This window comes from Morus notabilis, unplaced genomic scaffold (assembly GCF_000414095.1).
Source record: "Morus notabilis unplaced genomic scaffold, ASM41409v2 Scaffold914, whole genome shotgun sequence".
Lineage (NCBI taxonomy): Eukaryota > Viridiplantae > Streptophyta > Magnoliopsida > Rosales > Moraceae > Morus > Morus notabilis.
Genome location: NW_010358941.1, coordinates 37,901 through 52,345, shown reverse-complemented (window position 1 = coordinate 52,345; position 14,445 = coordinate 37,901). Strand labels below are relative to the sequence as shown.

The window sequence follows — 14,445 nt, the reverse complement described above, 5'->3', positions numbered from 1 at the left end:
AAAAAATATTTAAAAAGAATTTTATTTTTTTTTTTTTTTTTTTTTTTTTTTTTTTTTTTTTTTTTTTTTTGTGTGTGGAAGAATATGGCTCCTTACTTACTTCTGGTCTAGCTATCACTGCTTATGTTTAAGCTTTATTCGCTTTTTTCTCATTATTTTAACTGATATATTTTAGTCGTTGTTTCTTATTGGTTTCGATATCTTCTTCAAAATTAACTTCTCAAAGCATCACATACTTTTAACATCTTGGACTCAAGAGACTTTGTTAGGGTGACAGAATGTGCTCGATATTTCAATCGGATGCGTCGGTAAGTTTGATTTTCCTATAAAGGTATTCAATTTGTAGAGCTTTACTTTGTAACTATGCTTGGCGTAATACTAAGTTTGCATTGAATCTGGGTCTTACCTGTGTGTTTATTAGGATCGGTAATATGTGTCACGACACGACAACATGATTCAAAAATGACACGACAACACGACTCGAAAATGACACGAATTTTGCTATGGTTGAGAAAAAAGAGGTTCGGGTCAGAATTGGGTTGACCTGAAATTGACACGAAAAACACGAATCAATTTTGGGTTAGACCCGCCTAATCCGAACACGACACGAAACTCGTAGAAAATAAAAAATTCATATATTTTTCATTAGATATTTTTTATTTTATTATAAACTTGTGATATTATGATAGTTATACTCAAAATCTTATATTATTATTTGCTTAATTTCAATGGATATTATTATATTTTAGTATGTTATGAATTTTAAGTTATTTCTAATATGTAAAAAGCTAAATAAAAATATACAATTTTCGGGTTCACGGGTCAATTTCGTGTCACAGGTAATTTTCGTGACGTGTCGTGTCAACCCATAGAGTGGTCGTGTCGTGTTCGTGTTGTGGTTTTTAAAAAAATTCATGTCACAGGTCGTGTTCGGGTTGACTGTAAATTTAGAATGAAATTATCAAAATATGACACGAACACGACACGTGACACGAAGTGCCACCCCTAGTGTATCAACACTAGGGGTGGCACTTCGTGTCACGTATTGTGTTCATGTCGTGTTTTGATTGTTTCTTTCTAAATTTACAGTCAACCCGAACACAACCCGTGACACAAAATTTTTTAAAAACCGCAACACGACCACTTTACGGGTTGACACGACATGAAAATGACCCGTGACACGAAATTGACCCGTGAACTCAAAATTCACATAAAAATTGTATATTTTATTTAGGGTCCGTTTAGTTCGCTGATTCGAGTTTTTAATTCGAGTTAAGATGTGACGTTATGTGAGAGCTTTTTACTGTAACAAAAAAGTTAGATGTGACTGTTTTTTAGAGCTTTTTACTGTAGCAAAACTCGAATTCTAAACTCGAATCGACGAAATGAACGGGGCCTTAGTTTTTTACATATTAGAAATAACTTAAAATTCATAACACACTAAAATACAATAACATCCATTGAAATTAAACAAATTATAGTATAAGATTTTGAGTATAACTATCATAATATCACAAATTCATAATAAAATCAAAAATATATAATGAAAAATATATGTATTTTTTAATTTTTTACGAGTTTCGTGTCGTGTTCAGGTTGCGGGTCCAACCCGAAATTGACATGTGTTTTTTGTGTCAATTTCAGGTCGACCCAATTTTAACCTGAATCTCTTTTTTTTCTCAACCTTAACCTGCGAAATTCATATCATTTTCGAACCGTGTTGTCGTGTTGTGATCTATATTGCCAGCCCTATTGATATTAATACTATGTTAGGGGCGTTAAATAGGCAAAAGATGAAGCAATGTCTGTGCTCATTATGTGATTTAACAACCTATAATAACTTTTTTTTTAGTTTCAGCATTTCAGATTTTTATTTTCTACTATTCATGGATGACATTGGAGTGAGTGGCTTCTATACAATAAATGCTCTCCATTTTTGTGCTCGTTCTTAATCTTCTTGTTGCTACACCAATTTAGCTTGTCAATGCGCACAGCTTTAGTTGAAAACGAGGGGGAGCCCCTTGGATATCCGTTAGGCGTTGTTGACTTTCTTTTTCTTGGATTTCATCGGAACGTGTTTGAAGAATTTTCATTATTTTTGTTGCATGTTATATTTGGATTTAAAATCTGATTGTAATAGTATTGCTTTGTTTTTTTGGGTGAAATCTTGCAGTTAAAATACACTCTTTTTCAGATGCTAACTTAAAATTTTAACATGCATCTTTCATCTTTTTCAAACAAGCTTACGTAATAACAAGCCACTATTTCTCTCTAAATCAGACCACATTCCCACTCCCACTTCACACATTTCTCTTTGCACTCGTTATTTTACACAGTAGGTTGACAAAGGACCAAATGTTGTTGTATTTCTTGTTTGAGCGGCTTTCAAATGGCGTCTCGTATATAATTCCTAAGGTAATATATACACACATGTATACATATACATGCTCAAGCCTTAATGGGACGAAGTAACACCAAACAAATTTTGGTACAGTTTTTTTTTCTTTTTCTTTTTTTCTTTTCCCGATGTCTTCGTTTTTTTTTTCCTGCTCATTGCCTATGACAGGATATATTTTGCTCAATGTATTTTTTTTTCTCTCATTTTCTCCCAAAATGTTAGTTCATACAATAAAAAAAATATATGCGTATTACATTTTTTTATATAATATGTAATTTTCAAATAGTTTTCTATTGTTAGTAGATATCTTATTTACCATTGTTAATGTATCGCGTAAATTGGGGTTTCGACTAATTTAAGTGGACCGGATCAAAGTTTGTTAACCAAGAGTTGACCAAAACGTCACTCTCAAAAAGTTAGTCAAAAATGTTTAAAGTTGACTAAGTTGACCAACTGTCTGAAAAATACAGATAAAACGCGCATTAAACAGGAAATTAAACTGAACTAAAATAGAATACTTATTAAATAATCAATGGTTGAGATAAAAAATAACAAAATAATGGATAGAGGAGATTTTGACATGTGAAAAGAGGGATGAAGGAATGGCCGGCCAACTTGGTGAAGAAGAAATGAGATATTTTAGTAAATTTTGCAAAATGATCTTTAGAAAAGTCAAAATTTGCAACTTGAACCCTTGCTTTTGGGAAGGTCAGTTTATTAGTGAACAAACACAATGAAATGGTCATTTTTCATGTCAAGAACCCATGAGAGTTCATCCAAGAGAGAGAAGAATAAAAAAATTACTAAAAGTGAAGAAAAGTAAGTTTTAAGCGAGAATCGATCGAACTATTGAGGATTGCTAATTCTGGAGTTTGTTCTTCATTCTTCTATTCTAAGGTGAGATTTCAGTTTTCATTTTCTTTTTCTTACCTTGGCCGAATGGTTTAGAGTATGGAGAAAGGAATTGAAAGCTTAGGGTGCGTTTAGTTAGTATATTCATGTTATGATTTGAATTATGATTCGTGATTCGCTATAATATTTTTTCTTATAAAAAATACACGTAAATCAAGAATGATTCTGAATCATGATTTTAAATCTATGAATCAAACGTCATTAAAAGATGAATTTTAGGTTATTAGATTATATTTCTAGTAACTTTTAAGTATGAAAACCCTTTGCACATGAATTATAGTAGGACGAAGTAATACCAAACAAAATGTATACTATAATTAAGTTGATGACCAAACATGAATTAAGTTGATGACACGATGTATTTTCAATTCCACCACTGCATCCTTTAAGTTTTGTTTCTCTTCAAAACGAATTTAGTTTTTAATTTTAAATTTTTACAATTAAAATTTTTTTAAAAAATATCATATTTAATTTTTTTTATTATAATTAAAAATTCTTATAAAATATCACATAATTAAAATCCGTTTCGTTTTCAAGACCAGTCTGTTTTTTTTTTTCTTCTTTCATTTTTGTTCACTTTTGTTCAACTCTCTATCTCTCTCTCTCTCTCTTCCAAAAGCTTGAAAAGAAGAGCCATGGCGATTCGGTTCTCAGACCCCAGCCCTCTCAGCTAACCTTCTTCCACTCTAACCGCTTCCACCGCAAACTCGACGCCGCTCTCCGCCGCTCTCCGCCGCCGGTTCTCCAGAGCTTCCATCTCTGCGATTTGTAACTCCGCAGCTCTTCTGCACTCCTTGAAGGATTCAAATTCTATGCCCCAGAAACCCTCGGTTCTCACTTTCCAACAAGCAATTCAACGTCTCCAGGTCACTCTTCCACCATAGCCATTCCTTTCTTCACTTCAACTATTTATTAAAATGGACCTTCACGTTTATTCACTTATACATGTACACAGTACATTATTTCGGCTACTTTGTTCATACGGAATTGTGAGACATAGTCAAGAGTTTTGGTAGACGAAAATGTTCTTCTTCTTCTTGTTTTTTTTTTTTTTTTTTTTATAAAGATTTTGTTGATAGGTATAATGACAGTAATGGAAGTCAAATGAATCTGCTAAATGTGCTGCTTCGATCATACAACGATGGCTTGTTGTTAATGAAAAAAATTGTCATGATTGAACACCATATCTTTTTATAATATTTATGCATGCCAAATCGTTGATGATACATGAGTATTGGGCATCAGTTTGATGTTGTATAATACGATGTATCCCCCATCATTGATTGAAAATATTTCCAACAAAGAATTCGAGATATACTAGCATCTTATAATTATTCAGATAATTGTTCGTGTTGTTGCATATTAATGGAAACTAAGTAACTAATGGTGTCTATGTTGTATCAATGTTGTTTCTGCTCAAAAGTTGTACTTAGGTGTTATTGCAGTTTTTATATTTTTGCTACCTATATTAAACTAATGTTCATGACTCTTTTGCCTCACTAAGTTTCCATTGCTGGGACTATGAATCCTTTGACATGCCTAAGAGTTCTTGATCCTGAACCATAGAATGTTGCCTAAGTATGCAAAAGTTTGTTGTGACAATTACAATCAGTAAATAAATTACTAACTTTGTATTGATTTCCTGAAAGATAGTGTTACCATCTTTTGCAGTTTCATGTGCTTTGCCTCTGATATATTCGATGTATGTGCCAACCTATGTGTTTTTTTTTTTTTTTTTTTTAAGAATATAAGATAAACTATGACTGAAGATCAACATGCAAAGCCAAGCTCCTCTTTTCTTGCCAAGACATGCTAGCCTGCGAAACAGAGGAACACAAAAAATCATACCTTTTGAATTAAAATTAAGTGCTTTGTGCTGCTTAAACAAGTCATACCAAAGAATGATACCTTTTGAACACTACAAATCATACCTAGTGGTCCTTGGGTGTTCTATAAGAGAATATGGCTTTGAGCAGAGGTGGGTGATGTATGTTGACCATAGTAACTTGTTATATATAACTAATACAGAAATTTCAAAATGCTTCACTGTTTTAAGGTCACCTAGCCCGGTCTTAAACCCAAAAAGTTTAAGGTTGGTCTGGCTCAGTCCGGAATTTTATAAAGTATTTTCAAAAGAAATCTTTAAAAATATGGTGTTTGAGACGAGCTATCCCGACCCTAAAGGAGAGAGTCAGCCCAGTTTAACTCAGCTCTAAGCCCAAAAAATTTAGGACTAGACCGGACTAGGCCCGTGACAACAATAGTGGGCTTCAGGCTGGCCCGTTTATCCCAGCCTAAGCTTACAGCTCTAGTTTAAACGTATGAATGAGCGACAGCCTTCCAAATTACCCACAAGAATGCTTCTAAACCAACACGTACAGGCAAATCTATGAATGAATGCAAATACATGAGCCACTTCAACTGACCTCAATATGTGGCCGCACTCTATTAACTCGCTTGCAAGCCAATTCTGCAAGTGTTTTTTCAGCCGTGATGATAACTCCAGTTTTCTAAACCCGCAAACGTTAAATTTGTCGGTTCTCTAATCTCCATTGCTATCCTTTTATCTCCTGGATAATACAAACTTTTCTTTTGCATTTGGTTGATCATTTTAACAATCCATGCAATACTTGGATGGTTTCACTTTCACACTTGCGACAAGTTTGCCCAATCATTATACAATATAGACTTCGATGAATATGTAGCGTCTAAAAACTAACAAAGAGAAGTGCAAGAGAAGGGAGACAAAATCTATAAAACACTTATAATGGGGTGTGTTTGTCATTTCATGGAATAAGAAAGTAAGAATTAAGCACTATAAACCAAATCTTTAATTTTACCGTCCTACTGCCCTCTACTTAATGTACTGAGAAAGCCACTTGAAACCATCTCCATAGCCCATTTTCCTTACAATGCTGCACATGAAGACCTCAAGTGGGCGGACATTTGAATCTGCCAAGTTTACCTTACCTTTGCCTGTGGTAAAGTTGGTCAGGCCCAGGCTATAGCGCAGCTCATCTTCTGAAGCAGCATATGGGATATCGATCTTGTTTCCCAAAATAAGAAACGGAACATTCGCCAATACCTCGTCGGAGAGGAGAGCATCCAACTCTTTTTTTGACTCGGCGAATCTCTCCTTGTCAAAAGCATCCACCAGGTAAACAACCGCGTCCACCTTCACACACAAAATAAAGCAAATTTCTTTAAAAATAAAATGGAAGCCCAGTAAATAAATCAGAGACCTGGTATAGTAAAGCAAGACAATAACAAAAATTAAGCATAGTGGTCTATGGAAGGCCCCACTAATTCAGATTCCATAGAATTTTTTATTAAACAATCAGCAAAAGACTTCTCCCCGGGATATTCTTAAACGTGTTCAAGAATCACGTGTCGCTATATACAACTTCTATATGTTGGATATTCTTTTCCCTTAAACTTCGGTAACTAACCGAACAATGTGGTCCATCACATTCCATCACTTTAGGGACGTGATTAACCACGTCCACCCTCAGTTGCCCACCGTTGCCCACGTCTTGTGCACGTCCGAGAAGAACTCTGTGATAAGCAGAGTCTATTAAAGGGGCAATATACGTTGGTTTTGGTCCCCTAAGCCTGCAGTCTCTTTCAATTGCCAAAATACACCATCAAACAGAGATTGCGTGAGGTTTAGAAGAGCCTTAACTCGAATCAAACACTTTTCATAACCTTGAGTGAGTGAAAACGGCAATGGCAGGAGGTTCTCTTCGATCTGTTTCTTTAAATTTCACATTTGATCTAATTGCTATTTAGGATTGTTAAGAGCATGTTTAGATCATTAAGAAATTCTAACAGTTGGTATCAGAGCCTTAGTTTGTCTCTGCTTTGTTGTTCTTCACTCTGTTTTAATCTTTGTCAGTGTGAAAACTTTTGAATTCAAGGTTATGATTTAGACGTTTTTTATGGAAACTGAGATTAGGAATCATAGGAAATCGAATTTCTATCATTTTTGTGTTTTTAAATGTCGATTTTGGTGTCCTGGAAGCTAAGAAACCGTCGGGTTTCATTTCGGGTTGATACAGGGTCGAAGACGACCCGACTAGAGGTTGAAGATGATTCACGGGTGGCAAAAAACGACATGTCATTTTGCCTTTTGGTTTATAAAACGACATGTCGTTTCCTATTGCAAACATGCATAGGCCAATGCAAAAACGACATGTTGTTTTCATTTGACTAGGAAAATGACACGTTGTTTTCAACTAAAGAAAAGCGCAAGCAACAGGAAGAAACTACATGTCGTTGCCTTTTGGTTTATAAAACGACATGTCATTTTCTGTTGAAGATATGCGCAGGCCAGTGCCAAAACGACATGTTGTTTTCATTTGGCTATGAAAACGACGTGTTGTTTTCAATTAAAGAAATGTGCAAGCAACATGAAGAAACTACTGGTTCTCCATACCAGAATGGTGCGGCAGAAAGAAGAAACCTAACCTTAATGGACATGGTACGGAGTATGCATAGCAACTCCAAGCTTCCTGAATTCTTGTGGACCGAAGCTCTTAAAACGACAGCGTATATATTAAACCGAGTTCCAACCAAGGTTGTTCCAAAGACGCCTTTTGAGTTATTTAAGGGTTTGAAACCGAGTTTGTGACATGTGCGCGTTTGGAGATGCCCGTTTGAAGTAAGAGTTTATAACCCACATGAAAAGAAGCTAGACCCAAGGACTATTAGTGGGTATTTTATTAGATATGATGAAAAGTCTAAGGGATACAGATTCTAATGTCCATCTCACAGCCCTAGAATTGTGGAATCAAGAAATGCAAAGTTTCTTGAGAATGACTTTGATTAGTGGGAGCGATCGATTTCAGGACATTATTTCTGAAAGGAATCATATTGATACTCAACCTTACACTTCAAGTGACAGATTGATTGTCATTCACAGCACCCCTCAAGTTCAAACAGGTGTTGGACAACCAATTGTTAAAGTTTCACAAACTACTGATGACAATCCAGTGGATCAAGATGTTCAAGAATTACCAGAAATTATTGAACAACCAGTTGGACAACATGATCCTCAGAAAAATGTTGATACAACATTAAGGAGATCTACTAATGTAAGGAAATCAGCGATATCTAGTGATTATGTTATGTATCTATAAGAGTCTGACTACAACATTGGAGCCGAAAATGATCCTGAAACGTTTTCACAAGTCATGAGTTGCAAAGAATCAAATTTATGGTATGATGCTATGAAAGATGAGATGAATTCTATGGCAACTAATGGAGTCTGGGATCTTGTTGAGTTGTCTGATGGTGTCAAAGCCATAGGATGTAAATGAGTCTATAAGATGAAGAAAGACTCATTGGGCATCATTGAAAGATATAAAGCAAGACTCGTTGCTAAAGGGTTCACTCAAAAGGAATGAATTGACTACAAGGAGACCTTTTCTCCTATATTTAAGAAAGAATCTCTTCGTATCATTCTAGCATTAGTTGCACATTTTGACTTAGAGTTGCAACAAATGGATGTGAAAACGGTCTTTCTCAATGGAGAACTAGAAGAAGAGATTTACATGAAACAATCAGAAGGATTCTCTTCTAGTCGTGGTGAGCATTTAGTGTGCAAGCTTAAGAAATCCATATTGAAACAAGCCTTCCGTTAATGGTATTTGAAGTTTCATGATGTTATCTCTTCATTTGGTTTCGTGGAGAACATTATGGATCAATGTATATACCAGAAGGTCAGTGTGAGCAATATTTGTTTCCTTATTCTGTATGTGGATGACATTTTACTTGCAACCAATGATAAGGGTTTGCTATATGAAGTGAAACAATTTCTCTCTGAAACCTTTGACATGAAGGATATGGGTAATGTGTCGTATGTCATTGGCATTAAAATACATAGAGACAGATTTCGAGGTACTTTGGGCCTGTCTCAAGAGACCTATCTCAACAAGGTTTAAGAGAAATTTCGGATGAATGATTGTTCACCTAGTATAGCTCCCATTGTTAAGGGTGACAGGTTCAATTTAAACCAGTGCCCGAAGAATGATCTTGAATGGGAACAAATGAAAAACATTATTTATGCTTCTGTTGATGGAAGCCTGATGTATGCTCAAGTCTGCACAAGACCTGACATTGCATTTGTTGTTGGGATGTTGAGAAGATATTAAAGTAATCCAAGTGTGGACTACTGGAGAGTTGCAAAGAAGGTATTGAGGTATCTTAAGGGGACCACAGACTACATGCTTATGTACAGAAGGACTGAAAACTTAGAGGTGATTGGCTACTCTGATTCAGACTACGATGGCTACATTGATTCGCTAAAATCAACTTCAGGATATGTTTTTATGCTAGCCGGTGGAGCTGTATCTTGGAGAAGCGCAAAGCAAACATTGATTGCTACTTCCACTATAGAGGCTGAGTTCGTATCTTGTTTTGAGACTACATGTATGGATGAAGAGTGTCATTTCTGGGCTTAGGATTGTGGATTTGATTTCTAGGCCATTGAGGATATATTGTGACAATTCAGCTGCTGTTTTTATCGCTAAAAACAACAAAAGTGATAGTCAAAGCAAGCACATCGACATCAAGTACCTAACCATAAGAGAACGTGTTAAGGATAAGACAGTGGCTATTGAACACATTAGCACTGAATTGATGATTGTTGATCTTTTGACTAAAGGCATGCCACCATTGAAATTTAAGGATCATGTAAATAGAATGAGACTTGGTTCCATTGTGTAATTTTCGTTGTAAGAACGGATATTATTTTTAATGAAACTCTATTGTGATGTTTTCTCATATTTGTTTTCCTTGTGTACACATTCATTTATTTGTTGAGAAATATCTTTAATGTTTGGACTTAGAATAAGCATAGGGTTTATTCATTAAGTTATATATACTATTATTGAGAAACATTATGCATTGTAATACATGGAAGATAATACTCGATTTAGAGGACCTATCGCCGTGATTCATGTATTTTATTTCTTACAGTGGTGAATGATGGAATATATGGGCAAAGTGGGAGAATGTTGGATATTCTTTTCCCTTAAACTTTGGTAACCAACCGAACAATGTGGTCCATCACATTCCATCACTTTAGGGACGTGATTAACCACGTCCACCCTCAGTTGCCCACCGTTGCCCACATCTTGTCCACATCTTGTGCATGTCCGAGAAGGACTTTGTGATGGGCAGAGTCTATTAAAGGGGCAATGCACGTTGGTTTTGGTCCCCTAAGCCTCCAGTCTCTTTTAGTTGCCAAAATACATCACCAAACAGAGATTGAGTGAGGTTTGGAAGAGCCTTAACCCGAATCAAACACTTTTCATAACCTTGAGTGAGTGAAAATGGCAATGGTAGGAGGTGCTCTTCGATCCGTTTCTTTAAATTCCACATTTGATCTAATTACTATTTAAGATTGTTAAGAGCATGTTTAGATCATTAAAAAAATCTAACACTATAATGTTATCTTTCCACGGAACTAGAACTAAGAACATCTCTATGAGGTCAATAAGAAATAATCAGCAGTATATAGGTTGTAGTCTCACACTTCGGAAATTAGACAGCACTACTTAGAGATCTACATCTATTTCTGTAGTAAATGAAGTGAAGTACATTGCAGAGGAAAAGATGTATGTGCGATAAGGTACTATTAGCATACCTTCCTAAGAGAAAAGGTGCTATCAGCGAATTACCATCATTCATATCTGCCTCCCATGAATCAGATAAACATAAAAAACTTTATCTGGGATTATGAAGGCGAAAGCATATTACATCAATAATATGCATGTGAGAATAGAAACTAATTCACAGCAGATTTGTTGCTGTGAAGATAATCAATTGGGTATGCTAAACGCAAATTGGGGTTGACAAATTATTAACTTATCAAATTTCCATAGAAGTTTGAACGGCAATTAAAACACAGTCAACCCTTCATCTTTCAATTTTATTTGCAGAGTCTTTTGCATTTTTTTTCCTTTCATTCACAGTTTCATATAGCGGGAAAGCTCTCCGTTCCCAGTGCTATTATAGCTAGATACTCCATAATCACAAGAATCCGTTTAGAATTGGATTCCAACTCAGCATCTTTTGAAATTTCGAGAATCACGCAAGCTATTAAGCAAACTTGGAAGAAAAGCAAATAATATAGCTCAAACAGTTGCACACAAGGGAAAATCTAGTCGCCACTTGCAGAGAAAGCATATACTATACTACCCCCTCACGTCCTATTATTGATATAATATGGTATAATATACCTTGGCATAATAATCTTTCCAAACTCTACGAGCAATCTGATGGCCACCCAAATCAAAAGCCTTAAACTTGATTTTCCCAATACTCAATTCCTCGGATGTCGGATACTGTGTCGGTTGGTGTTGAACTAATCTCTGCGATTATCATCAGCAATATTCATAAAAAAGAACGGGAAAATAGCGAAAAATGAAATTAAAATATTTGTTCTTCTAGAAAATTGAGGATGATCAAACGCAATTGCTTCAGAAAAGTCTTTAGAAACTCAATCATGCACAGGTTCAGCTCAGAGCAAACACTGCGAAATTAATTGATCACTTCAGCCCTAAGAATCCAAATATTGACGATTTCGATTATAAAAAGAGTACCTATATTCCAAATTAAATCCAAATAACCATTGAATTTCACGAGACTCACAATTCACGGACTCGAATTAGGATTCATGGCGAATAAGGAGAAAATAGAGATAAAAAAAAGTCGTCTTTGAGCATATGAAGCAAGGTGGTTTTGCCGGCATTATCGAGCCCTAAAAACAAGATCTTTGCTTCCTTCTGCCACAATCCGAGCGACGCTAGAACTCCATAGAACCAATCCAGCAAAAACATGGTGCTTCGCCGAAAACTCACCACCAAAAACCGGTGGATCGGAGACCGCAAGAATCTCCAAATTCAGAGAGAGACCGGAAGTGGAACAGGAGAGAGAGAGAGAGAGAGAGAGAGTGTGTGTGAGTATTTCCACGTCATTGAATTGGGATCGTGGTATCCAATGAGGCAACGACAAAACCTACTTTAAATTTAAGTGGACAATTAATTTATTAATTTAAAATTATAATTTAAAATTATTCTTAATTTATGTGTATTTTTTTATAAAAAAATATTATAATAACTTATAAATTATAATTTAAATTATGTCACGAATTTTCATATTAAACCCCTGTAATTTTACATGGTTCACCCTCCGAGTTTCATTCATGTTTGTATCGGAAGATTGAACAAAAATAGTACGTCATTTTTTTTATTAACATAAATAATACGTGCTCTTTTGTAGGAGTGGAACAGCAACTTTAGATAGACCAAACGAGCCAATTCAGAGCTCATTATTGTCAGCCAAACTTGTTTAAGAGTATGCGAATTCGATTGATCTATAAAATTCAATTCAACCCGAAGTTTTGATTGAATTGAAAATGATTAAAATTTTTTAAACCAAAAGTTTTGGATTGGATTGCTGTTTGAAATCTGCGAATCTAAAACTATATATATACGTATATATAATTTTTATAATTATATTTAATTCTTTTTATAAGTTGAATTTTTCATTTCTTTTATCCTATGTATGTTTTGTTACTTTTCCAGAAAACTCAAGTATTACTTTAGAAGTTATGGATGTTGAATTACTTTAAAGTAACGATTAAGATTTCATTTTGAGTTTCACTAAATCTATTTTGTTATTGTTAATTGTGTTGTAACAATCTAGACTTTTTTTTTTTAATTTGAAGTAACAATATAGGTGTTTATTAATATTCATGTTGTGCTTTTTTTTTTTTATGGATGTTTATTAATTTATATTTTTAAAGGTCATAATACGTGAATCTATGAGTCCAATTCACAAAATTCGATAGGTTTTAAATTGGATTGGATTGGATCCAATCTGAAAATGTTTTGGATCGGATACGGATTTAATTTTTTCCAATCTGTAATTCTGGATCAGATTGCGGATTGATTTTCAATACGCGGATTGAGATCCGTGAACACTCCTATTTAAAAGTCTGAATCGCGATGGCTGATACTTTAAGCCTAAAACTATTTTTGTTCTGAACCGACCTTGAGTACTTTTTATTGTTCTGGACCATCCTGCTTTAGACTGGGCCGAGCAGTGAAAATAACGAGTCAGGCTTGGCTAGTGAAATTCCCACTTAGGCCGAGTTCTCGCCCGAACTTTCAGCTTTATGTGGGAGATTGCATGGAGCAACATATGAGGTGAATGTTACTAGGAAAAAGAGGGAAATAGGCTAATTTAAGAGATAATAAATATTGATGCACTTGAGTTTAGAGGTGTCAAATGGGCCGGGCCGTCCATGGATGGCCCGGCCCAGCCCGTAATAGTGTATGATTCGGCACGGCCCGGTTCGTTACTGTTACGGGCCGTGCCGGCACGGCACGTGTAATGGACTAGGGCTGGGCCTCAACTTCTCAGCCCGCGGCCCAAGCACGGCCCAAACACGTGGAGGCCCGCGGCACGGCCCTTATTCGGTCCGGCCTAAGCCCTGATTCGGCCCGGCCCAAGCCCGCGAAACGGCCCACGAAGAAGCCCATTTCATTTGGTCCAGTGGGCCCTTCGCGGGCCCAACATTCGGCACGTGACGGGCCTCCCGTTTGGCCCGTCACATGCCTCCCGTTTGGCATGTGATGGGCCAAACGGGAGGCCCGTCACGTGCCGCACGTTGGGCCCGCGAAGGGCCCAATGGGAAAAAACTGAATTTTAACCCAAAAATCCCCTATAAATACCCCTTAATTCCACCATAAATCCCACACAACAATTCACTCTAATCTTCTCATCTCACTCTCATTCTATCTCTCAACTTCTCTATTTGATTTTGATTCTAAGCTTTTTTCTCGTGTTCATTCATTTTCTAGCTATTTCATTTACAAAGTTCAATCAAGTTCTATCAATTTCCAAAAAATGGCCTCACTAAATTTCCCTGATTTTACTGCTCTTCCTGAGCTTGGTGAGGAGACATTTTTTGAGGAAAAAAATAATGCCTTCTAACCTCACCCCCACTGAACTAGAAAATGCTCCGGTGGATAATGCTTTAGTATACAACGAAGAAGCTGGAGAACGCAGCAGAGGAAAAAGACCGTGAACTTCTCCGGCATGGCAGCATTTCACCGAGGAGCCCC

General features: G+C 36.0%; 1 protein-coding gene and 1 non-coding gene across 2 annotated transcripts; both read right to left on the bottom strand.

Annotated features, from left to right (window-relative positions):
* Positions 1 to 6,042: 6,042 nt before the first annotated feature.
* Positions 6,043 to 12,291, bottom strand: LOC21387494 (GTP-binding protein SAR1A). Its single transcript, XM_024162715.1, has 3 exons — positions 12,027 to 12,291; positions 11,554 to 11,687; positions 6,043 to 6,485 (listed from the first exon to the last, which is right to left on the bottom strand). The coding sequence occupies exons 1-3, from the start codon at positions 12,151 to 12,153 to the stop codon at positions 6,165 to 6,167; spliced, it is 582 nt and encodes a 193-aa protein (XP_024018483.1). The 5' UTR covers positions 12,154 to 12,291; the 3' UTR covers positions 6,043 to 6,164.
* LOC112090719 lies at positions 10,930 to 11,049 on the bottom strand. The gene has a single exon (XR_002901782.1). It is a non-coding gene; the product is annotated as a small nucleolar RNA snoR83 (small nucleolar RNA).
* Positions 12,292 to 14,445: the final 2,154 nt, after the last annotated feature.